General features: G+C 38.4%; 3 protein-coding genes across 3 annotated transcripts in view; 1 reads left to right on the plus strand and 2 right to left on the minus strand.

The window, feature by feature from the left end:
* The window catches only part of GPR137C (G protein-coupled receptor 137C), a 61871-nt gene extending 45774 nt beyond the window's left edge, over window positions 1-16097 (minus strand). The window contains exon 1 of the mRNA XM_039240472.1: window positions 15684-16097. Coding sequence (XP_039096403.1) covers window positions 15684-16097 — 414 coding nt within the window. The remainder of the gene's footprint in view (window positions 1-15683) is intronic.
* A 678-nt stretch (window positions 16098-16775) lies between these two features.
* Window positions 16776-26363, plus strand: part of TXNDC16 (thioredoxin domain containing 16) — a gene marked incomplete at its 3' end in the record, with an annotated part of 102144 nt that continues 92556 nt past the window's right edge. Inside the window, exons 1-2 of the mRNA XM_039240509.1 lie at window positions 16776-16959; window positions 25329-25446. The remainder of the gene's footprint in view (window positions 16960-25328; window positions 25447-26363) is intronic.
* Window positions 19084-19910, minus strand: LOC120237290 (transcription factor BTF3-like). Its single transcript, XM_039240510.1, has one exon. It carries the CDS (start codon window positions 19815-19817, stop codon window positions 19329-19331), a length of 489 nt encoding a protein of 162 aa, XP_039096441.1. The 5' UTR covers window positions 19818-19910; the 3' UTR covers window positions 19084-19328.

The raw sequence follows: 26363 nt of genomic DNA on the forward strand, positions 1-26363 counted from the left end.
ATGGGTTGAGTTTGACCCACAAAATGTTTTGTTTGGCTTATCCAGTGTTAGTCTATGATACTTTGAACAATACTTTCAATATCCTGCCATTATTTAAAAAGAAGATTTCCCATTTAAAAATTCGAAACTTCTGATTTCTCATGAAAAATGAGATGATTCGGCAATGTCAGCTCACAGTTGGAACTGAATTAATATGGCTATCCTCTTTAGATATGTGCTTTCTAGTTGACAACAGTCACCTTTCAGTCTCTGTTATCTATCAAATGGTAGTGTCCAGAGCTCTCTGGGCATTTGAGTTTGAGACCCTTGTTTAAAAGCAAACATTCTTTTTGAGGGGAGGAGGTAGATAAGTGGAAAATGAGAAAAAAAATGTAAAAATGAATAAAGTTATGCTGTGAAATTATAGATTCAGGGATTCCTTCACCCCAAAATATTTAAGATATAGTGAACAAGGGCTTTATTCATTCAACAAATATTTATTAAACAGCAAATACATGCCAGGTGTTAAGTTAGGTGCTAAGGATATAGCAAGACTAGACTGGTCTTTATTCCAATAATGCATATAGTCTAGTAAGCTCTCACAAATATAAAATTACCATTGTGCAAATGTTATGAAGGAAAAGTGCATAATGCTCTGAGAGTCTATAATTTTGGAATCTTATCTGTTTGCATAGTTGAATGAAGGCTTTCTTGAAGAAGTGTCACCCTGGAGCTAAGAGTTAACTAAACAAAGGGGAAAAAAATTCTAAAAGGGAAAAGAATATGGAAAGGCTCTCTGGTAGAAGGGAGACGGCAAGTACAAAGGACTGAAAGAATGCCAAGTGTGGCTGGAGTGATGGGAAATAAGGAGAAACATAGGATAAGATGAGGTTGGAACCATAAAGTGTCTTTTAAAATATACAAGAAAGTGTCTTTATTCTAAGAGTGATCAGAGCCAATGGAGGAATCTGGGGGTGAGGATTCTTATAATAAATTAGATTTTTGTTTAAAAAGATAACTCTGGCAACAGGTGCAGATTGGAATGGTGGCAACCAGAGGATATGTACACAGTAATTAGGAGGCTAACTGCCACAGATTTGCAATAGATGGTTGTAGCTTGTACCAGCTGTTGTGGATGGAGAGAAGTGAATGTTAGAATGTTAAGAGATGCTAGAAGGTAACATAGACAGGATTTGGTAATGGAGTGAATGTGAAGCATGAGGAAGGCAACATCAATGACTCATAGACTTCCAAATTATTTTAATAAACGCCTAGCAGTGCCAGTCATTGAAATGGGGAACACAACAGAAGGATCAAGTTTCGGGGGAGACAGGTGTGCAGTGAGAGGAGGGAGAAGGAAAGACCATGAGCTCAGTTTGTGGCATGTTTAATCTGAGGACTTCAGATGCCTTAAGGTTATGTCAAATAGGTATAGACTACAAAAAGCCTGGGCTCAGAGGAGCAGTCTTAGGATCAGAGATTTGTGTGAATCATCTGCTTTTAGATGGGATGATGCTATGGATGCAGATGTGATCACTTGGGAAGAATAAGGGGCTGAGGCTCAGGTCTTAAGAAACTTCAATCTCTGTTGGCAAGGCAGAGGCGGAGGAGACTGAAGAGTAGCTAGTTAAGATAGTTTAAAAAAAATCCTTAACAGTGTGCTAGCAAATGTGCAAGGCAGTATAAGTGTTAGAAAGAAAAATATGGTCATTTGCTGCTGAGTGATTAATTTGGGTGAGGAATGAAAAATGTCTAATGAACTCATTGACATGAAGTCCACTATGGACCTTAAGGTAACAGCTATTTTGGCAGAATGATGGGCAAAGATACATTCATGTGGCTGGAGAAGATGGTGAGCACCTGCATGGTCATCCCTGAAGACGCTGATTATGAAGAAAGGTAGGGGGTAGCTTTTGGCTTTGTTAAGCCTCTTTCTTGCCTGTTTTCAATTTTATTAATATGTACATTCATTTCCTTTTGCTTGTTTGTTTACTTTGGGCTTATTCTATTTTCCTTTTCTAACAGATTGGATGCTTAGCTTGTTAAATTTCAGGTTCTTTTCTAGTGTAAACATTTAAAGTTCTAGATTTGCTTCTTGCATGCCAACTTAGCTGCTTCATTCAAGTTCTGTTAGGTGATATTTTTAGTATCATGTTCTAAGTATTTTCTAAGTTCCATTGTGATTCTTTCCTTTATCAATGTGTTCATATGTATTTGAAATTTTACCAAATAAAGTTTCACACATTACTTTTGCTACTGAATTCAAACAATATTTTGGTGGTGAGATGATATGGTCTATGAAATTCCAATTCTTTGAAATTTAATATTAATAGCTAATAATCAACATATATGCCGGGTGCCACTCTAAAGATTTTACATGAATTATGTAATTTAGTTGTCACAATGATTCTATGAGGTAGGTACTATTGTTAGTCTCATTTTTGTAAATGGGGAGATAGATATAGAGAAGTTAACTAATTTACCCAACTAACTTTACAAAGCTATGTAGAGCTGGTACATGATGGGGCTGCACTTTTTACATTTCTTCTCCGCTTTAGGTTTTATTCTTGGAGTAAACTAAAGGCAGAATTCTGTATTGGGTTGAGGTGTTTGTTTGTTTTTTTGTTTGAGGGGGTCAATTTCATTGAGGAATAATATATATACAACATACTGCATGTATTTAGGGTACACAATTTGATGACTTTTGTTATGCATACATATACAACCTATGAAACCACCAAAACAATCAAATATAGACTATTTCCACACCGTCTAAATTTCATCCTATACCTCTGTTGTACGTCCTCCCTTCTGCCTCAGGCCCCAAGAAACTGGTGATACGGTTTCTATGACTATAGGTTAATTTTCATCTTTTTCATTTTACTTTTATTATTATGTTTATTTACTGAGAAAGAGAGAGACAGATAGAGACAGAGTACGAGTGGGGGAAGGGCAGAGAGAGAGGGAGACACAGAATCCACAGCAGGCTCCAGGTTCTTGAGCTATCAACATAGAGCCTGGCACGGGATTCAAACCCACAAACCATGAGATCATGAACTGAGCTAAAGTTGGAAGCTTAACTGACTGAGCCACCCAGGCGTCCCTTGTTTGGGTTTTCTAAAATTTAATATATATGTAATATAGTGCGAGTTCATTTTTGTCTGGCTTCTTTAATCTGCCTACTGAATTTTTTTTTTAAATGTTTCATTTATTTCTAGGAGAGAGAGAGACAGCATGAGCAGGGGAGGGTCAGAGGGAGAGAGGGAGTCACAGACCGAAACAGGCTCCAGGCTCTGAGCTGGCAGTCAGCACAGAGCCCGATGCGGGGCTCGAACTCACGAACCGCGAAATCATGACCTAAGCGAAAGTCGGACGCTTAACAGACTAAGCCACCCAGGCGACCCCTGCCTACTGAATTTTAGATTCATTCATGTTGTTCTATCAATGGCTCATTCCTCCTTTTACTGCTGAGTAGTACTCCTTTGTATGGAAATACCACATTTGTTTATCCCTTTGGTTTTGTTGGACATTTGGGTTAATTTCAGTTTGATAAAGCTGCTGTGAACATTTATATTCAAGTTTTTATGGACATATGCTTTCATTTCTCTTGAGTATCTAGGACTATAATGACTAGGTTTATGACAAGATTGTTTTCCTTTTTAGAAACTGTCAACTGTTTCCCAAAATGTAAAACTTTATGTTCCTATCATCAATGCATGCATTCCAGTTAATCTCCATCTTTGCCAATACTTGGTATAGTCAGTGTTTTTAATTTTAGTCTTTCTAGTCTATATTTAGTAGCATCTCATTGTGGTTTTGATTTTCATTTTCCTGATGACTAATTATTTTGAGTATCTTTTCAGGTGTTTCTTGGCCATGCTAGTATCTTTTTTTGTGAAGTGTCTACTAAAATATTTTGTCCATTTTTATTGGATTTTCTTATAATTGAGTTGTAAGAGATTTTCATATATTCTGCATACAAGTTCTTTGCCAGATATACCTTCTCTCAGACTGTAACTTGCCTTTTCCTTATCTGCCTGGCAAAAAACAAGTTTAATTTTTATAAAATGTCATTTGTTGTATAGTTCATATTTTTGTTTCCTAGGAAATCTTTGTCTCCCTCAAGGTAATGAAGATTTTCTTTTGTTTTATTCCACAAGTTTCAGCTTTTATATTTAGGTTAATAATCCACATCAAGTGATTTCTGTATAAGGTATCAGGTAAGAATCAATATTTTTTTTCAATATGGACATCGTTATTTCAGCACTTGTTGAAAAATAGCATTCATTTCCTCCCTAAATTACCTTCACATCTTTGTAAAAAAATTAATTAACTATACATGTATAGGCCTAATTCTGGATTTATTCTACCTCATTGACCTATACGTCTATTTTTTCCCATTGTTACAATGTCTTCATTACTGTAAATTTATAATAGGTCTTAAAATCAAGTAGTATGATTCTCCAACTTCATTCTTTTTTCAAAAGTTGTTTCAGCTATTATAAGTCCTTTGTATTTCCACATACATTTTCATTTTATTTATTTTTGAAGTATTATTTATTTATCTTAGAGAGAGAGAGAGAGGGAGGGAGCAAGGGGGAAGGGGCGGAAAGACAGAGATCCCCAAGGAGGACCTGCACTACCAGCTCAGAGCCCAATTTGGGGACTCAAAACCATGAACCATGAGATCATGACCTGAGTAGAAACCAAGAGCTGGATGCTCAAATGACTGAGCTACCCAGGTACCCCTTTCCACTTTCATTTTTAAATCATTTTGGCAATCACTACCAAAAAAATGATGAGATTTTAATGGGGATTGTGTTGAATGTACAGGTGAATTTGGGGTACAAATGACATCTTAATGAGTTTTCCAGGGTCCATTTTACTATTTACTTAGGCTTTCTTTACTTTCTCTCCGCAGTTGTCTTCTTTTCATTGTAGAAGACTTGCACGTCTATTATTACATATATTCCTAAGTATTTTAATTTGTAGGGCACTATTTTTATTTCATTTTCTAATTGTTTTCTGGTAGTATATAAAATATAGTCATATTGTGTAAGCTTCTTAAATTCACTTATTAGCTACAATTTTTTGTTGATTTATTAGGATTTTTTTTACCTAAACAATCATGTTACTTACAAATGTTTCTTGAATTCCACATGAGTGAAATTATATGGTATTTGTTTTCTCTCACTGACTTATTTCACTTAGCATTATAACCCTCTAGATCCATCCATGTTGTTGCAAGTGGCAAGATTTCACTGATTTTTATGACTGAGTAATATTCCATTGTATATATTTATACCAAATCTACCTTATCCATTCATCAATTGCTAGACACTTGGGGTGTTTCCATGTCTTGGCGATTATAAACAATGTTGCAATAAGCATGGGGTGAATATATCGTTTCAAAGTAGGGTTTTTGTATTCTTTCATATTCTTTGGGTAAATACCCAGTATTCTTTCATATTTTGGGGGTAAATACCCAGGATAGATTTACATGGTATAGTAGTTCTATTTTAAATATTTTGAGGAACTTCCAAACTGTTTTTCACAGTGGCTGCACCAGTTTGCATTCCCTCACTGTTCCTTTTTCTCTACATCTCCCAGAGCTTGTCATTTCTTTTGTTGTTAATTTTAGCCATTCTGACAGGTGTAAGGTGATAGCTCATTATGGTTTTGATTTGCATTTCCCTGATGATTAATGATGTTGAGCATCTTTCCATGTGTATATTGGCCATTTGTCTTTTTTTGAGAAATGTCTGTTCATGTCTTCTGCCCATTTTTAGTTGGATTATTTAGGGGGTTTTCTTGGTGTTCTTTTTTTGTAATTTTTAAGGTTTTTTTTTTTTTTTTTTTTTTTTTTTTTTTTTTTTTTTTTTTTTTTTTTTACCTTATTGCAATGTCTAGTACCTTTAGCACAATGGCCATGACAAGAAGTGAATTATCCTCTTCTTGTCCTAGGGAGGAGTAATCTTCCTTCCTTCCTTCCTCCCTTCCTTTCTCTTTCTCTGTCCCTCCTACAGATGGAGGCGATTTTATTTCTCTCCTTCTAATTCTCTTTTCTTTCTTCCTTTCTTTCTCTCTCTCTTTCAAGTAATCTTTATACGCATTGTAGGGCTTGAAGTCACCACCCTGAGACAAAGAGTCACATGGTCTACCAACTGAGCCAGCCAGGAATGGAGGTTATCTTTCATTCTTTCATTATTAAGTGTAATGTTGGCTGTAAGTTTTTTGTAAATGTTCTTTGCTATATTGAGGAATTTCTCTTCTATATTTTGCTAAAAGTTAATTTTTAAAAAATCATGATTGTTAAAGTTTGTCAAATCCTTTTTCTGTATCTATTGACAAAATATGATTTTCTCCTTTACATTGCCAATTAAGGTTTATTATGTTGGTTAAAAAAACCTTTTTTCAAACATTTATTTTTTTTTAATGTTTTATTTATTTCTGAGAGAAAGAGACACAGAATCTGAAGTAGGGTCCAGGCTCTAAGCTAGCTGTCAGCACAGAGCCCGACATGGGGCTTGAGCCCAGAAACTATGAGATCATGACCTGAGCTGAAGTCGGACACTTAACCGACTGAGCCACCCAGGGGCTCCTAAACATTTATTCACTTTTGATAGAGAGAGACACAGTCTGAATGGGAGAGGGGCAGAGAGAGGTGGGGGCACAGAATCTGAGGCAGGCTCTGGGCTCTGAGCTGTCAGCACAGAGCCCAACGTGGGGCTTGAACCCAAGAACCATGAGATTGTGACCTGAGCCAAAGTCAGCTGCTTAATTGACTAAGCCACCTAGGTGCCCCTATTATGTTGATTTTTGAATGTTAAATCAATATTGCATTCTTGGGATAAAACATGTTTGGTCAGGATGTGTTATCCTTTATGTATAGTTTTGGATTTGATTTGCTAATATTTGCTGTTATTTTTCATAATTAATTTTTCCTTTATTTTTTTTAAAATGTTTATTTTTGAGAGAGACAGAGACAGAGAGCATGTGGTCAGAAAAAAACACTTGGTATGATTTCAATCTTGTTCAATTTGTGAAGACTTATTTGTGATTAACATGTCATCTACCCTGGGGAAAGATCCATATGTGCTTGAGAAGAGTGTAAATTCTGCTGCTGTTGGCTGAAATATTCTGTACATATTTGTTGAGTTTATTTGATGTATAGTGTTACTCGGGTGCTTTGTTTCCTTTCTGATCTTCTGTCTGGATATTCTACCCATTATTGAAAATGGGGAATTGAAGTCTCTTACTATTAGGCTATTACCATCTATTTTTTTCTTCAGTTCTGTCAGTATTTGCTTTCAGTCTATATGTATCCTTAAATCTGAAGTAAGCTTATTTTAGACAGTATATAGTTGGGTCTTTTATTATTATTATTTTTCTATCCCTTCAGTAACTCTAAATGATTTGATTGGGGAGTTTAATCCATTTACATTTACAGTAATCATTAATAACAAAGGATTTACTATTGCCATTTTGTTGATAGTTTTGTTAGTCTTGTCATTCTTTGGTCTGTCTTTTCATGACTTGCTATTCTTTGTGATTTGTTGATTTTTGTTTGTATCAATATACTTTAATTCCTTTCCTTTTTTCTATTATAACTTCTATAGTTGTGTGTGTAGTTACCTTGGGGTGTACAAAAAATATAGTTCATAACAGCTTATTTTAAGCCGATAATAACTTAGGTTCAACTGTATACAAAAAACCTCTATATTTTAACTTCTCCTCCTTAACATTTTCTTGTTGTTACATTTTGTACTTTTCTTGTATAACTTTCAACACTTTTATTGTTATTTTAATAATTTTTCCTTAACATTTATACTGGAATTAAAAGTGATTTAATCACTATCATTACGATAATACAATTCTGTATTTGTCTATGTGTTTATTTTTACACAGTTTCATAATTATGCTATTGTGTGACTTTTTAGCATCCTTTTGTTTCAGCTTGTAGAATTCTCTTTGGCATTATTTTGTAAGGCAGGTCTGTATTTTGTATTTGGTAAGGCAGATGATGAACTCCTTCAGCTTTTGTTTATCTGGAATAGTCATTATTTTCCCATTTTTGATAGTTTTACAAAGTAAATATTATTCTTAGTTGGCACTATTTTTCTCTCAGCACTTTAAATAGATCATCCCACTTTTTTCTGGCCTATAAGATATCTGCTGAAAAATCTGTTTACAGTCCTATAGGGATTGTGAAAAGTATGGGAAAAGTCTCTTTTTCTGTTTTCAAAACTCATTTTGACTCTTGACAATTGGATTATAATTTGTCCTTCTTTGGATTCTTTTTTTTTTTTAATAATCTTTTGGCTTCTTAGATCTGGATGTGCATTTCCCACTCCAGATTTGGGAACTTTTCAGCCATTATTTCTTTGAATAAGCCTTCTGGTCCTTTCCCTCTTTTCCATCTAGGACTCAATGAATATATTGGTCTGTTTGATAGCGTATGACAAATCTCTTTAGCTTTGTTCATTCTTTTTCATTCTATTCTATTTTTTGCTCTTATGACTGGATTATTTCCAATGACTTGTATTTGAGTTCATTGATCCTTTCTTCTGTTTGATCTAGTCTGCTGATGTACCCTCAAATGAATTTTTCACATCAGATTTTGTGTTATTTTCAGCTCCATGATTTCTGTATTGTACTGTTAAAAAAATTTCTAAATGTTTATTTATTTTTGAGAGAGAGAAAACATGAGTAGGCAGAGAGGGGGACGGAAGATCCAAAGTGGGCTCTGTGCTGATAGCAGAGTTTGATGCAGGGCTTGAACTCATGAACCATGAGATCATGACCTGAGCCAAAGTTGGACACTTATCTGACTGAGCCCATTAGGTGCCCCTAAAATATTTTCTATCACTGTTGAAATTCACATACATTGTTGAAATTGTTCATGCTTTATTCCCTTTATGACAGTTATTTTGAATTCTCTATAAAGTAAATATTATAACTGTTTCATTGGGACTATGAAGAGTTATCTTGCTGTTTTATTTGGAACATCTTTGCCTGATTTTTCTTTTCTTGACTTTCTGTGTTGTCTGTGCAACAGACACCCTGCTGGGGTGCAGGACCCTTTCAGTTAGTTTCTGGATTTCTCACAAAGGGAATTTGTCTATGAATTGTTGCTGAATTCGTGTTTTTGCAGGGGGAAGGGAGGTCCATGGCTTCCTATTCCTCCATCTTGCTAATGTCCCTCCTGACAAGGCTTTTATTTCACCCTTATTATTGATAGTTTCACTGTGAGTAGGATTTTATGTTGCTGGTTTCTTACTCTCATCACTTTGATGATGTTTCATTGTCTTCTGAATTCTTTATTAATGAAGTCAACAAATTAATTTTCTTCGTTACTAATATCTTCTCTAGTTTTTAAAATTTAATAAATATTATGTTTATTATTTAATTCTAGTGTAGTTAACAGTGTTAATTTTAAGTATACAATATAGTGGTTCGGCAATTCTAAATATCACTGAGTACTTATCACCTACTTTATCCATTCCCTCATCCACTTCCCCTCTGGTAACCATTAGTTTGTTCTCGATAGTTAGTAGTTTGTTTCTTGCTTCATCTCTCTTTTTCCTTTATTTCTTAAATTCCACATGAGTGATATCATATGGTATTTATCTTTAACTTACTTCACCTAGCATTATACCCTGTAGAACCATCGATGTTGTTGCAAATGGCAAGATTTCATTCTTTTTTATGACTGAATAATATTCCATTGATATACATACACCATCTTATCTATTCACCTATTGATGGACACTTTGGCTATTGTAACTAATGCTGCAATAAACATAGAAGTGCATATATATTTTTCAATTAGTGTTTTTGTACCTAGTGGTGGAATTACTTGATTATATGACAGTTTAATTTTTAATTTTTTGAAGAACCTATACTGTTTTCCACAGTGGCTGCACCAGTTTACATTTCCACCAACAGTGCATGAGCGTTCCTTTTTCTCCATATCCTCACCAATGCTTGTTGTTTCTTTTTTATTTTAGCCGATGTGTCCAGTTGTTTAAAAAATATTTTGTATTATTTTGAAGTTATACTCTGTGTTCATTTTCATTTAGCCTCTCTTGGATTTGGGGGGCTTTCATAATCAGAAACTTGGTGTCTCTCATTAATTTGGGCAAATTCTAAGTCACTATTCCTTTGAATAATTTCTCTGAAATTGCAATTAGACATATAATGGACCTCCTTATTCTATTTTCATTCTCCCTTAATCCCTTGTTCACATTTTTGACTTTTTGTTTTTCTGAGCTATATTCTAGGTGATCTTACTTTCAGATCTTCATAATTTCTTTAATTGTTTAATCTGTCATTTAACCATTCATTTCAGTTTTTAATATTTTTGATTTAAAAATGATTTATTTCCAAATGTGTCTAAAGTTTTAAAATCATATAGCAATACTTTTTACTTTCTTCATTCACATAAGAATTTTATGTATTTGATAATTCTAACATCTTTAATCTTTGTAGTGTAGATTCTGTAGTGTAATTTTTCATTTTGTGCTTATGTTCTGTGTGAAATTTTACCTGTCAGGATTCTGGGTTTAAGGTATACTCCTCAAGGGGTGCCTGGGTGGCTCAGTCAGTTCAATGTCTGACTTCAGTTCAGGTCATGACCTCACAGCTTGTGAGTTTGAGCCCCACATTGGGCTCTGTACTGATAGCTCAGAGCCTGGAGCCTGCTTCAGATTCTGTCTCCCTCTCTTTCTGCCCCTCCCCACCTGTGCTCTGTCTCGGTCTCTCTCTCTCAAAAATAAACATTAAAATTTTTTTTAAAGTATACTCCTTAACAAATGATTTGCATTTGCTCCTTCCAGGTTCTTGAGGTCACTACCAAGCCAGGATACCAATAAACTAGATTTTCAGTTTGGGTTTTTTTTTTCCTCCAACATCACAGAAGTGGTGTAAACTTGTGTGAGAATAAATTTGTTATGCATTCTCAGGGAAAACTTTTCTTTCCCAATTTGTACCTCCATCACCCAAGACCAAGGCAGAGAGAGAGGCACAAAGCCCATCATCAACCTTTGACAAACTGCATATTGTACATAGTCCATCCACTGAAGATATAAACTTCGAGAATTCTGGGATTAAGTTGGAGGGAATGAAGTGTCTGATTAGACTTCATCACAAGGTGTTGTCTCCAATGTCACCTTCCCAGACCCCCAACACATGAAGTTAACACCCAAGCTTTAGGCCAGCAGGAAGCAGCTTATAACCAGTCCCAACCCCAAAGCAAACATCTGTGTGGTACTTTAACATTCTGTATTCAGTGTGTGTGTGTGTGTGTGTGTGTGTTTGCCTCTGAGGAATTTCTTCACTTACCAGCTCAATCATTCTTTGAAAAAGACTGAACACTCTCTGCAGTATTTTAAGGTATTTTTCTGAATCTTTGTTCAGTCGGATGGCCCTGGTTTCTACTTCTATAAACTAGGAGCTGAGGGTCATATGCTGAGAATGAATGGGGAAAAGAGTTTGCTGGAGAGAGGAAAGGTTTGAAAAGGGGGAAAGTCGGAAAGCAAATTAAATAGTAAAGTACTAAATAATGAAAAGTTGGTGGTGAACATCAGAATAGATTATAAGGATAGATCATTTGATAAGACTTTATAGCCTTTGCCTATACGAGCTTTACATTCGATGCATATTAGCCATATAACCTTGGACAAATCACACCCTGTTTGCATCTACCTGTATCATTGGGGATGTGAAGACAAGTGTTATAAAACCCAACATTGAGCTAAAACCACTATTTCTAGCAAATATTAACTGACTCACGATGTGAGACTTGTTTTACAGACTTTTCTACTTAATGGATTTTGCTGAAACCAAATTAGCAAAGTCCTAATTACTATGGGCCATTTGCCATGATATAAAAATAGTATTGCTAAACAAAACTTGGATATATTAAAGTGGTTACAGTACTAATATTTTACCTGTGGTAATCAAAATGAACTTTTATCTAATTAAGTCACAATAATCGAAAAGAATCGTGGCATTCATACCACAGGCAATCTTTTCAGTAGAAAATATAAAGATCTTCAAAAGTACACAAATAATTTACCTCAACTGTTCATACAAATGAAGTTAACCCCCAAATTTTAGATGCCTAATATTTTCTAGGTTTGGCCTTTTCAAGATTATCATTCAATAATATATTCACCATTGTTTTAGTTGCTATGACATAAAAATACAATGAAGTGACTTATCCATAAAGAATTTCCATTTTAGGTGGTGAAATGCTTTTGTGAGAAATCACAAAACATTATAACAACACCCAAGTACAAGTAAGTTAAACTACAAGCTATGTGACCTATCATCCGTATTCAGAAGAATGCATTCATGGTCAGACACAACGATAGTACCCATGAATGTAAGAGTTTAATTTTCCTGAATTTAATTTTCCTAGTTGTTTTGGCATTGTAAGTCACCATATTTTATCTGAAGTAAGCAACCGGCAATCATGTTACAAAACTGTAAGAAAAAATGTTAATATGGGCCTTGAAGATGAACTCATTGATTCTGGTGTATATAATGATACTCCAAAGACAGTACACTATCAACTCTCATCTTAAGCACTATTACTTGTTCTAGTGGTAGGTAGCATCATTTTATCAGATAACTTGTTTTAAAGACTAAAGTCTTCCCTGGTAAAAGTGTAGGAGTGTGAACCTTTCTTTACTAAAGTACATGTTCTATTGATCACGCCAGAAAAAGTTTAGTAGGTGTTTTTAGATTACTGTACAGTTTTTTTCCCCCAGCTATCTGCATCCAGGAGGTTAAGTTAAAAAGCCTATTTATTTCAGAAGGGCTACTTGTCCTTATTTCAATTCCACTCAAGTGTAGTCAACAAAAGACAGACTGATTTAGGTAGCTTAACTTTTTGAAAACTGAAAGTTTTAGAAGAACCACCAAAATGCATTCCAAGTAGTAATGGTTGTTTTTTAAACTTTATTTTTATATTGCTCCATGGTTCTTTGTAACTAAGTCCTTAAAGTTAGGATGTTTTTAAACAGTGAGAAATGTATGCAACAAATGTTTTAAAGAGGCTGACAGTAAAATGAAATTGGTATTTAATGACAGATATTAAAGACAGAGTGATTTGGTAATTAAGAAGTACAACTATTCAAAACAGGTATAGGGCCTTTTGGTTAAAAACAAAAAAAGTCAGTTACCTTTTGTTATTTGCAACCACATAGGCTTTCCCTACTATCCTTCTATAGTACCAAGAACTCACCGAAAAAGCTTCATTAATTCAGAATGATCAATTAAAAGTATGCTTCTGGTAATTTGAATTCACACTCTTTTAAATACAGATTCCTCTGGATTTTTTTCTAACGAATAAGGAAATGATTTTTGGTCAAGATCTCTCTCCCAGTTGAAAATTTGTTCTTTCAAGTATAGCTATGTGTCTTAAAACAGTTAATTTGACTATAAAAAGAGAGGCACAGACAATCCATAATCTATCTCTTTTTAGGAGACACTACAAAAGGAAAAAGCTTTATCTTTCCAAATTATATTTTCTTGGCTTATTGTGTTTTACTGCTTTTTGAAAAGTACATCACACAAACAAAAGATTCACTTAGCAGGAAGACTTTTAGACTTTTAATTCTTCTTCATTTAGCTTGGAATATCAGCAATTAAAAGTATGAAAATCTAATCGAGATATCACATAGTTTATGCTGTAGAAGCATACTTTAGAATTTTGAGCTTAACTACAGACGCTTTTACTCTCGTGATAGTATTCACTTTGAGATTACCTCAGGGTGAGAGGTTTGACTGGGAGAGGGCACAAGGGGACCTTCTGGGGCACCAGAAACGTGGTCTATCTTAGTCTGGGTGGTGGTAACATGAGTGCATGCATACGTAAAATTTCACCTAGCTGTACCCTTAAGATTTATGCCCCTTATGGCACATCTTAAACCTCAAAAACGGTAAAAAAACAAAAACAAAAAAAACAAAAAAACAACAACAAAAAACACCCATGAGCATTTGGCTACTTTATGAAATGCCTAATATTTTACAGTGAATTATTAATATGATTTTATAAGTCAAAATGTATAGGGAAAAACAAATTATCTGATGATCATCGCATAAGAACTGCTAGTCGCTTTCAGGTAAATTATATCTGAAGCTAGAGGAAAGCAAATGAAAGGCCTCTGGTATTCTATCAGAAATGGTGTCAGGAAGAACACAATGTATCAATTTAAATATAAAACACAGAAGTGTTAAAACGGCTTAAACAACAACTAGAAGATGAGAACATCATCAGATAAGTGACATGACTACGGCATGATTATGTGATTCATGATTACCCATGCTTTTTAGTTTTGCTTTTTACAGTTTGGGTTTTGTCATTATATTGCTTGGACTTCCAAAGGGTGGGGAAGGAAAAGAATTCAAGTTAAATTAGTTTTGTTACTTATTTTCAACTGTTGTTTTTAGTGTGGTAAAAAAACTTAAGTTCTGACAGTAATTTTAAAATTATGCATTCTACTTCCCCATCTATTATAGGAGAAAAGAGTTGGTTTACACAGGAAATATAAACAATCTGCCTCAAATGGTTTTTTTTTTTACTTTTGCACAGAACTATGTTAATTCTCATCACCTCCAAAAGCCTTTGAGAGGATTAGCTGCATAGACCAATATTGTTCTATATTAGTCAGTATTAAGCATATGATGTCACCTTGTTTCCACCCCTCCTCAAGCTTTTTTTTTTTTTTTCCGGTGGGGGAGGGGAAGGGAGAGTTTTTGGGCAATTCTCAAAATTCTGTGGCTTAAATACCACTAGCTGACACACATGATTGACAACCGTCCACTCTCAAACCTGTTTGAAATGGGTCAAATAAATACCTAAGCGCTGCAGAACAATGCAATCCAACCAGCAATTCCCCATAAAAGAGAAAGGGGGTGTGATTAAGGTTCCAGCTATTAAGTAAGTTATTGCAAAAACAGTTCAGTGGTTTGTTTCTGCAGCTGTCATAGGTTAAGCTCGTATTTTCTATCTTAATTAGCTCCCAAAAACCCCACTAGGCTGTAAGAGGTAGGATACATAGCCAAAGCATGGAGCAAGTGGGGCAAACGTTAAGAGCTTTATGGAGGTCTTTATACCGACCCTTGGCATCGGTTATTGATCATTAACCCTGCTTGGGAACTTATCGAACGGAATTTGTGTGAGGCTCATCAAGCCACAGGAAAGGAGATGCAGGAGGGAATATAAGCTTCTAATAAAAGAAACGCAGCAACAATAGCAGAGGAACAGCTCTGCCTGGTGACGTAATGGCTGGCAGCAGTCCAGCTTCAGCAGAGCTGCTGCTACCTCAGCATCCAACCTCTCCCAACACAGTCCAGCTTCGGCAGAGCTACCGGGGCCGCTGCTTCTTGCGATGCCACTTTGTTGGTGCCACCAACACCTTACCTCGGAGGGCCAAAACACCGAACAAAGGGCTGTCCTGTTTTAAGTTGTCAGAACCCACGCACTCACTCACTCAACCCCGCCAGCCTCTCAGAAACCGAGTCAAGCCGCTGCTTAAGTTTAGGGCGAGAACGCTGGCGCACACTCCAGGCGTGCCTCAGTTTCCCCCAAGCTGCTCTCGGGTGCGCCTCTCTCTGCCCGTCTCCCCCACCCCCCCGCCTCCCCCCGGCCCTGCTCACCCGCCCGGCCCCGCATGCCGGTCCTCCCGCCTTACCTCCGCCAGGTAGAGGTTGAGGAGACAGAGCGTGGAGAACTGGAGACAGGAGGGGAAGCAGTAGAGCAGCCAGTGCGGGAAGAAGTGCAGGTGAGCGGGCGGCCGGAGCAGGGGCAGGGAGCCGCTGAGCGAGAAGGCGGCGGAGAAGAGGGTGGTCCTGAGCGCTGCCCACAGGAGACAGAGGAAGAGGCAGAGGCTCTGGTAACTCAGCCGCCGCTCCCGGTAGAGGAGCAGCCGCCACAGCTGCAGGTAGGCAAAGGCGAAGAGCGCGGCGTAGAGCAGGGCGTGCAGGATGCTCAGCGCCAACTGCACCGAGCCCGGCACCGCGGCGCCTGAGGCGGCAGCGACGGCGCCTCCGCCTCCGGGCGTCGAGGGCTCGCGGCCGGCCGCCGGACCCGGCACGGGCACCCTCATGAGGGGACTGGGGAGAGGGCAAAAGAGCGCGGGAAGGAAGGGGCAGGACTCGGAGCAGCCGTCGAGGGGGAGAAGGATTTCCCCCTTACCCCCCACCCACCCCAACCTCCAACCCCAGGAAGCGCCGTGACAGGACCCAGAGACCCGCGCAGAGCAGCCGCGGTTCCCCGGACCCCGCCTCCTCTCCCCGCCCCCCACCCCCCACCCCGGGGGTCTCGGCTCCTCCTGCTGCGGCTCCGCTCGGTAGCTGCAAAAAACAACTCTCGGCTGGAGACAATCAGCTGAGAAACCCGAGCATTTGAGGCGCTCGCTCCGCACCGTGGGCTCGCGCCGATTGGCCCAGGCGGGCACGCCCCCTGTGCGCCGCACTCGGAAGGCCACGGGCCACAGGACCCGTCGCTCGAAGGCTCTGAGATCTGATTGGGCATCCGCTTTCCTCACCTTCTCCCTCCCCGCCACTCCCCACCCACCCTGCCGATTGGCCCGGCAACTACACGGCCAGCTCGCGCCGGCGGGAGGACTCGGTAGTCGCCTGTCACCTGGGGCGGCTCTCGCTCCGCCCCCTGCGCTTCCCATTGGTTGGAGAGGCCGCACGTAAGGAGCACGAGGAGAGGGAGGAGCCTTGGGGGTTGTTGTTTTTTTTTTTTTTTTTTTTTTGCTCAGCAGGCCGACCCCACTGTTTGGTGGTGGCCGCAAGCGTGAAGGGCTGGGGTGCAGTGCTCTGGTAGGTGGGCGCAGCAGTTCGCCGCTGCCCGCCTGAGCTGCACGGCCCGCCTTCTGCCTTTTCTTCCTGTGGCGGGAACTGTTGGCTGCGGAAACAGTCGGGTCCCTCCGGGTAGGTCTTACCCACAGGTCTCCGCAGGTGAGTGGCAGCGCGGGTCCTTCAGTTGAGGGGCTGCGGCTTCTACCAGCTCGGACGGGGGTTCAGCCGGGCGGCTCTCCCCCAGCAAGGGCCGCACCACCGAGTTCTGGAGTTTGGCTTAGAAGGGCTCTCACGCGGATCCTTCCGAGGGGCGCTTTGCTTTCTTCTTTTTCCCCCTGCATAAAAGCAGCAAGAACAACCTGAGCCCTTTGTGGGGAGACAGGTTGGAATGAGAAGGGTGAAATGAATTTTAAGCAAAATTCTAACTCGGAAAATGTCTCTTAAAAGAAGAGGGGTATTAGGATGAGATGGAGGTCCAAGCGAGAAATGAGTAGGGGGAATGTGGGTCTTTGAAACTTAGAATTTGGAAAGAAGCTCTGGGCATAAGGTTAGGAAAAAAAAAAAAAGGCAGAAACAGAACTGTAAGTCACTGACGAATGTACTGTCTAGGAAGAAGTAGAACAGTTTGTACTCCTTAAATTCCACATGTATTTTTTTCAAGCCTTAGTCCTGTTTTCGGTGGATGGTGGCGCTATTCTTGGGCCTCAGAGAGGCAAGAAACAAATGCTATATTATGTTATTGCTGCAAATAAGTGAGGGAACTTCTAGCCTATGTTGGACTGACATGACATTGCTGACTTTTTTCTTTCTTTCTTGTGTTTGGTAATAAAATGAGCAAAGTGACGCAAAATGATGAGACAGTAATTTGTGTTTTCCTTGGAATGCGTGGCACCTCACAGATTCAATATCCCTGTGAAAGACACTGCTGCATATACTGGTGCCACCAAGACTCTGCCTGCCCCTAACTCACCACACTTTGTCCTAATGCTTCATGCAAGAAGAGTGTTGCTACCTTCTTCCCGAGCTATGTGATCTTCAGGGTGCTTTAAAGACTGTTTTGTAATACAGATTCTGGGCATCCAGATACCAGACCCTGGTGTGTTTTGGATTCTTTATAGGACAGACCGAGAGAGATGTTGAGGCCTGGCACAGTTACATGGATCCCTCAGAGGAAGGATTCAGCTGAGCAGGGTGTTCATTGCAGTCTAGAGTAGGTACGACCTCCTGAAAGAAATTAATAGGTCTAATCCTGCATCCACACTCAAGAGAAGGATCTTGTGTCTATTGGAATTTATAAGATTCATCTAGTGATACTTACAAGAATGTGGTTAGGGCAGTACACAGTTCTTTTTGCAAGGCGACAGAGTGCTCATGGCAGCGGTGAGTTAAAGTGAGTTAAGCAGTTATGTGCTTAAGAACATAAATTAAGCATGAACTCAGAGTTCTGTGATTTTAGGCATTCATCACAATCAGGGGAACCTCCTGTTCCCTGATATGCCTTTATTTGCATCTTTGATAATGATAAGGGACATCATTTCAGTCCACGAATAGACTTTGACCATGAAAGTCTTTTTGTCCTATGTTGTCTACTCAAAGTTATAGTAAACAACATCTGGATAGTACCCATACTAGTTTTAGTATGAAATAGTTTTCTGGCATTTTTTATTCCAGAGCAAGTCCAGAGAGCTGTCTCTTTTCTCCTTTTTTGGGGTGTGCATGATGGCCATGCAGTTGGGGCAGATAGAGGATTTTGCCCTAGCTGCCTTGAAGGGGCTCTGAAGCGGAGAGATGTTGAGTCCTTTTTTGGCCTCCACTGAGTCTTAACTGATAAACTGTGATGAGGTTTAATCAACATTTTATTTGAGGCTGGTTCAGTGAGCAGGTTTTCTCTAGTAGCAGCATTAAACTGTAAGCTAATTTTTGCCAGAACAGTCTTACAGGAAGTTTGTAAGCGTTATATGCTCCATTTGTTGCAAAATATAAAATGTGTCTTTTCCAGAGAATGATGCCCACAGATCTTGGTATAATTTAATGTTTACAGTTGTTAATTTCCTCTTTTTCTTGAGGGGGAAAACCATTAGTTTTATTGTTAATCATAAGGGATATTTGAGTCTATAAAGGAGAAACTAACCAAAGTCTTCTAGAAAAGCTTGCTGCTTGATATTCTAAAATTTGAAAGTGTTCAAATGCACAGTGGTTGAATATTGTTGTTCTAGAAGGGTATGTTACTCTACCACAATGGTTTTCCAAACATTTTTTTTTTTTTTTTTTTACTAGGCAAAGAACTTTATTAATCTTGTTTCAAACTTTATTCCCAGGCTTCTTCAGCTTAATTAGCTGCAAAGAATGAATTGTGTATAAGCAAAAACTGAAAAGAGCTGCAGTGTCCAAGGGGCTTGGGCTTAAAAATATTAGCGATCTAGATTTTATCAGATCCACGAACAAAATTTTTAAAAAGCAGTCATAATATAAAATAGCAGCTCCCAGTAACTTCTTCAAGTTTTATCTTCTTCAGAAGCTGACTCAATTCAGTTTGCTTCATTCTTGGAAGCTTCATCAAAATTCTCCACAAGATCTGGAACTTCATCATCATCATCCTCTCCGGTAGCAAGTGGTGCCTTTCCATCCACAGATTGTTTGGGCAGAGCTTCAGCCAGCCTTCTTAAACTAGTCAGACTGTCTGCACCAAGCTGGTTTAAGATACTGGGTAGCATTTCTGTCAGCTGCTTTGTCTCAGCGTGGCCTGTAATGGTGAAAGTGTTCGCCGCCAGGGATGCCTGAACTTTAGGGTTGTTAAAGTGGATAACTGTTCCTTGGTTTGTGAACATATTCACTTCCTCAATACCAGAAATATTGTTCACCCCTAACTTCTTTAAGGAGAACTGAAGTTTTTTATCATCTGCTGTAGCTGTTCTATGAACCACCTTCTTCTTTCGGCGAGCAGTTCCTTTCCCACCAATGCGCACTTGTGCGTGCAGTTTGGCGAGTTTCTCCTGGTTCATGATAGTCTCTTTCATCTTGTTGGAGCGGAAATGGGACCACGCGGGGGACTAAGGTTGGTGCTCAGGAGGTCTCCGGTGGACCAGCTGAAATTAGGCGCACACACGCGGGGACGCAAGATGGCCTCCAAACATTTAAAAGCACAACTGTTTGCCAGTATTATTATGAATAGGACCCAGTCCCAAAGTGGGAAGAGTCACTCACCAGCTGCTCCAGCTGTGGAACGCGTGAAGACAGGTCCTTCCTCCTCCCCTCCCTGGCAAGGAAATGAGGGTTTTGTTTTTTTTTTTAATTTTTCCTTTTTATTGCCCCCTGGAGGCTCTCTCAGTATTCTGGTGCTGAACAAAATTTTGGTGCATTTTAATTGCAAGCTTTAGCCCTTTTCATACTATGGTCTCATTGTTCCATGCTTATAGTATTTGTCACCTTTTTGTATTTGGCCTTAATTGTCACATGTTTTTTCCAACTTTTAAATGACTTGTATTGGCATACTTGTTTAGAGTTTAGAGATGAGGCAAAACTTACATCTTGCATACCAACTCTGATTAATGCTGATGGGAACCTTATACTGATGAGTTGAGGCGCCCCTCCAGTCTCAAAGGGTATAAGTCTGCATGTAGTTGGGAGATGTGTATACTATTGGCAAATATGACTTCCATCTTCTTTTGGTATTGACACCTGTTGTGGTTATAGTCCGTTGTACTTGAAAGAGTTCTCTTCTCTTTTAGAATTTTTCTTTAGTGAAATTGGGTCAATTTTATGTGAATTCTTTGACATTTCATGCCTTAAAAATCTAGTATACGTATTTATGTTCAAGTCACTATCCCCTTAGCTATTATTAAGACATTAAGACCAATAAGGCTAGGCTGAGTTATACTGTAAAAACAACCCCCAAACTTCAGAGACTTAAAACAAGTGTTTAATTTATGTTCCTTCTGGGTTAGCTGGGAGCTTTGCAGTATGTTGTCCTCTTTCTGAGACTTGGTTCAACAGAGAAGGCCTCATTTTTTTTTTCATTTTTTAAAAATGTTTATTCATTTTTGAGAGACAGAGACAGAGTGCAAGCTGTGTTGGGGCAGAGAGAGAGAGAGGGAGATGCAGAATCCAAAGCAGGCTCCAGGCTCTGAGCTGTCAGCACAGAGCCCAATGCGGGGCTTGAACTCATAAACCATGACATCTTGATCAGAGTGGAAGTTGAATGATTAACTGACGGAGCCACCCAGACCGCCCCGTATATATTGACTCTTAAAAGCTCCCAGAAGTTACAAAAGTTACTGTACATTTCATTGACCAATTCACGTCACTACCTATATCAAGGAAGTGGGGAAGTACAATTTTGACATGTATAGAGAACTAGGAAGATTTGACCAGTCCACCGTTTTTGTCAGCAGATATTCTCCTTCTTACACGTAGTTCATCTTTGGCCCTTCCCAGTGGACATAGCCCCCAAATCCCATCCAGTCTCTGTACCAAGTTCAACAGTCTGGGATCTCTGAGTAATGCCCAGTAGTGTTAATCTCTTCTCAGTCAGGACATTATAAATTATCTGTCTCCCACCCCCAGTTGGATACATAGGATAGTGTAGGGACAAATAACTATAATACATGTGCCAATTTGGAGAGGGGAAGAATGGAAGACATACACCAGACTGTAGACTATAGCAACCTTGAAATATCACTGGGCACATAGTGCTAGGGCTCTTGTTCTGTTCACTGTGTTCTTTAGCTCAGTGCTTCTCAAGGTATTATGAATGACCAGTTTTTTAAAATTCCAATTTACTTTGAATTTTTATTAAATACAATAAAAATGAATTGTAAGAAAAATAAAATGAAAACACCTATCACATGACAAAAAATTTTTAGATTCATAAAACACAAAACTACTGTGTAAAAAGGACTATAAAAGCTTTTTGACATTTATACTCAATTTCTTTGTTTATCTCATTATTGCAGACCAGTGACGAATATTTCGTATTCTGGCACATGCCCTAGGGCATAGCTCTCCACGGTCCTTGGCTTTACTCTGCAAGAGGTCCTTCCATTTTTATTATCTTCGGCCACACCTGAAGTTGGCTTTGGAGAGCATGGTCCCTTTCCATGGCTGAGCACCTTGTTAGCTTGCTTTCTGACGATAGAAGGGAGTGGGCTAAAGGACTGTGTAAGCATTAACCGGCTAGTCTCTTGGATGGCAGTGGTTCTTTGAGTACCTTTCTTTGAATAGCTTATTAAACATAACTAACAGCAACTATCACACAGTGCTCATCTGCTGACTACCAGCCTCTTTTCTTAGGGCCATAAAAAAGTTCATTAGCCACACAAGCCTGGGTACATGCTCATTATAAATTCATTAAGTATGTGTTACCTCCAAATTCTTATAGTGACACTTTCATCAAATGTTTTGTCTCTCCTTACTGTGGATTGCCAAGCTCCAGTCTCTGATAAAAGTTTCCTTGGTTAGGCCCTGAACAGTCCTTGCTCCTTGGCCTCTGAGCCAGTGTTTTGGAGTTCTTGTTATAGTTTGTATACAAGTGAAGATAAACTAGATTATGCTGCGGTAAGGACCCCTCAAATCTCAGTAGCTTAAGGCAATAAGGTTGATTTCCCCCTATGGCACATCGCTTGTTGCATGTCAGTGAGGGTTCTCTGTGTTGTGCTCATTCTGGGACTCATGCTGAGGAAGAGCCACCAATTGAGCATTTTTAATGACTGTGATAGAAGAAAATAAGTCTTGCCCTATCACACATGAACTGTTAAACTGTTGCCTGAAAGAGACATGAACTTTTGTTTACCTTTATTGGCCAGAATAAGTTACACAGTGGCCATAATTAACTCACTGGAGGTGGGAAGTGCCAGAAGTTAAGCATATTCCCATCTTCCACAGGACAACTGGAACTGTTTACCCCGTACCAGTAAACTACTACACCAAGGTTCCAAAGTCACATTTCTCCCAAAGCATTCATCTCTTTCTTGATATTTAGATTTTGAATCATTAGTATTGTTTTCTATTCCATTTTCTACCTACTGGAGGAAAAGAGTCACTGAGTTCCTTTTGTATCTTTTCTTTTACTCTGTTCTTGCAGGTCTTCTCATTCCCCACCCTTTCATATTCTTTGGGTAAATACCCAATAGTGCAATTACTGGATCATAGGGTAGTTCTATTTTAAATTTTTTGATGAACTTCCGTACTGTTTTCCATAGTGGCACACCAGTTTGAATTCCCACTAACAGTACATGAGTGTTCCTTTTTCTCCTCATCCTGCCCATAGTTGTTTTTTGCGCTTTTGAGTTTAGCCATTCTGACAGGTGCAAGATTGTGGTGTTGATTTGCATTTGCCTGATGATGAGTAATGTTGAGCATATTTTCATGTGTCTTTTGGCCATCTGTATATCATCTTTGGAGAAATGTCTGTTCATGTCTTCTCATTTTTAAACTGCAATACTTGGGGGTGGTTTTGTTTGTTTGGTTTTTGGTGTGATTTGTATAACGTCTTTATATATTTTGGATACTAACCCTTTCTCAGATATGTCATTTGCAAATCTTCTCCCATTCAGTAGATTGTCTTTTAGTTTTGTTAGTTGTTTCCTTTGGTGTGCAGAGCTTTTTATTTTGATATAGTTTAAATAGTATGACTTTAGCTTTTCAATCAAAATAAAAAGGTATTTAAGGAGTCACATGGTTTTATATAAGACTTTGAACGTCCCCTTGGTGTTTTCCCTCTTCAATTTCTTATTCCTTAGAAGCAATTATTTCAATTGTTCCCCCTATTTCTTTTGGCATTGATCTTCCTATTTCCAATAAACTTGGATTTTGGTCTTGTGAAAGTGAAGACTTAGCTCTCCTTTATTTCTTTTCCCATACCGTGTGTTCCCTTACTTTCTATCTTCCCATCCTCTGAACTGTGGTTGTCATAGATTTGATTAAATCACTATTCAGTGTTTATCTTATTAAGACCACATAAACTCTATTTCTGGTTGACCTGTGCAGTATTCTCTGCTTTAAGTTATTAAGTAATCAAATTTATTAAAGATGGAAAAATTGCAAAGGTCATAGTTACTAATGAATTCCTATCCCTGAAAATATCTATGTAAGGACAATCACAAACATTTCTAATTGACCAAATGTGTAGTATTTTCACATCAATAATTTCGTTTTTCCAATGAGATAGATGTGGGAAAGTATTCTAGCATTGAATGTGCAGTTAGACCTTTTACTGCTACAAAGTTCATTCTAGGGGAAAAGAATAATGTTAACCCTACTGTCCAATTTAGTGTTAAAATAACTGAATTATAACCACAAGCCCAGGAAAAATTATATTTATTCTTGACTCGTTCAAATGTACTTTTATTTAAAAGGTTTATTTTAAATTGGGTTTTAGTTATTTCACTAGTAACATATATAGTTATTCCCTTAGCCTCAGGATACATGCATTTCCTTTCCACCGATGAAGAAAATATTGAATGACCTATTTAAACCATCCTCATTAATATAAAGTGGCTTTAAAATAAACTGACTAAAAATGGCTAAAATGTGTTATCAATGTTAATGTCAAGGATACCCCTTCTTTAAAATTACTTTTTTATGTAACTCTCACAGTCCTCATTCCTCATTCTACTTGAATTTTTGAACTCTTGGCTCATTATAAAATATTGATGGCCACTTTATTCACTGATAGAAATTAGCTCTAATGAAAAGAATGTTAAGAAGTAATTAGTAATTAGCTCCTTTTTTAGGAATACCTGCTTTTTTCTGTTTTTAAAAAAAGCCCTCCTGTTTTCTTTTCTTAATGTTTTTAATTTATTTCTGAGAGAGAGAGAGAGAGAGAGTGAGCAGGGGAGGGTCAGAGAGAGAGAGGGAGACACAGAATCTGAAGCAGGCTCCAGGCTCTGAGCTAGCTGTCAGCACAGAGCCTGATGCAGGGCTCTGTGAGATCATGACCTGAGCTGAAGTTGGATGCTTAACCGACTGAGCCACACAGGCACCCCTAAGAATACCTGCTTTTTAAGCAAAGGTGTTATATGGTTAGTGATTATATTGAGAGAGCAGAATAAGTATCTAATTTAGTACAATTTTCTCTAAATTTTCATTCTTTTCTTTTTTTCTGAGAGAGACACAGCATGAGAAGGGGAGGGTCAGAGAGAGAGGGGGAGACACAGAATCGGAAACAGGCTCCAGGCTCTGAGCTAGCTGTCAGCACAGAGCCTGACCTGGGGCTCGAACCCACGAACCGTGAGATCATGACTTGAGCCGAAGTCGGACGCTTAACCGACTGAGCCACCCAGGCACCCGTGTAAATTTTCATTCTTTTATTATTTTGTTCTTTACTGAAAAAGTCTACCCCTCTCATTATGAATAATTTTTAGCTATTTTTTCTGCCTCATGTTTTGAGATAGTGATCTTTTGTTTGAAAGGTAGGTGTTTTATTTGAAATAAAAAGAAAATTAGAAATCTCACCTATACCTGTGGGTGTATCCCTGCCTTCTGGAAGTATGATATTTTTATATTAATTTTCCTAAACTGTCTTCTTTTAGAACTTAGATATTATAGATCGTCAGTAGAAAACTTCTAGAAAGAAGAAACTGAGAGAAATTTGAAAGTGATAAAATGGAAGACAAAGAATTGGCAACAGATGCAGAGGACAGCATGGAAGTAAGTGCAGCATGGAAGAAGAGAGGAGGGTTTTAAAATAAGTCTGAGTTCAGAAGGTAGAGTTGAATTAAAACATGGGTTGAAAAAGATACTTAAATGTCTAAGCTGTATAAGTAAGTCTAAGTCAATGTATTTAAAAAAGTGTATTTATGGGGTGCCTGGGTGGCTCAGTTGGTTAAGCATCTGACTTTGGCTCAGGTCATGATCTCACGGTTTGTGAGCTTAAGCCCTGCATTGGGCTGTGTGCTGATGGTTCAAGCCTGGAGCCTGTCAGATACTCCCTCTGTCAGATACAGTGTCTCCCTCGCTCTCTCTCTCTGCCTCCCTCCCTCTTATGCTCTTTCTCAAAAATAAATAAACATTATAAAATTATTTTAAAAAATAACTGTATTTAGAAGGAATGTTCTTAAATAGTTTTTTTTAAATGTTTGTTTATTTTTGAGAGAGAGCATGCACGCATGATCATAAGTGGGGGAGGGGAAGAGAGAGAGTGAGACAGGTTTTGAAGCAGGCTCCATACTGATAGCTGCTAGCTCGATGTGGCTCCAGCTCACAAACCCCAAGATCATGAGCTGAGCTGAAGTCAGTCGCTCTACCAACTGAGCCACCCAGCTGCTCCTTAAATAGTTTTAAGAGCTATCTTCCAGGAAATTTAAAGCAAAAAGAATGTAAACATAGTAGATGTAGGTTTTGGATATCTCCCTTCCATGGTAATGGTATTAAATAACTATTTGAGTATTCATTGTAAATCTACTTTGGGTAGAGAAAAATAAAATGCCCAATTAAAACAAGGATTGGATAAGGTTTGAGAATTAGTTTTAGAACCCTTAAAAATGATAGCTTAACATACTCTAGTAAAGATCTATTAAACTTAAAATATTTCATATTACATTTTCTTGATATTTTTGTAAGTATCC

The sequence above is a fragment of the Hyaena hyaena genome, unplaced genomic scaffold (genome assembly GCF_003009895.1).
Source record: "Hyaena hyaena isolate Hyena2069 unplaced genomic scaffold, ASM300989v1 scaffold_175, whole genome shotgun sequence".
Lineage (NCBI taxonomy): Eukaryota > Metazoa > Chordata > Mammalia > Carnivora > Hyaenidae > Hyaena > Hyaena hyaena.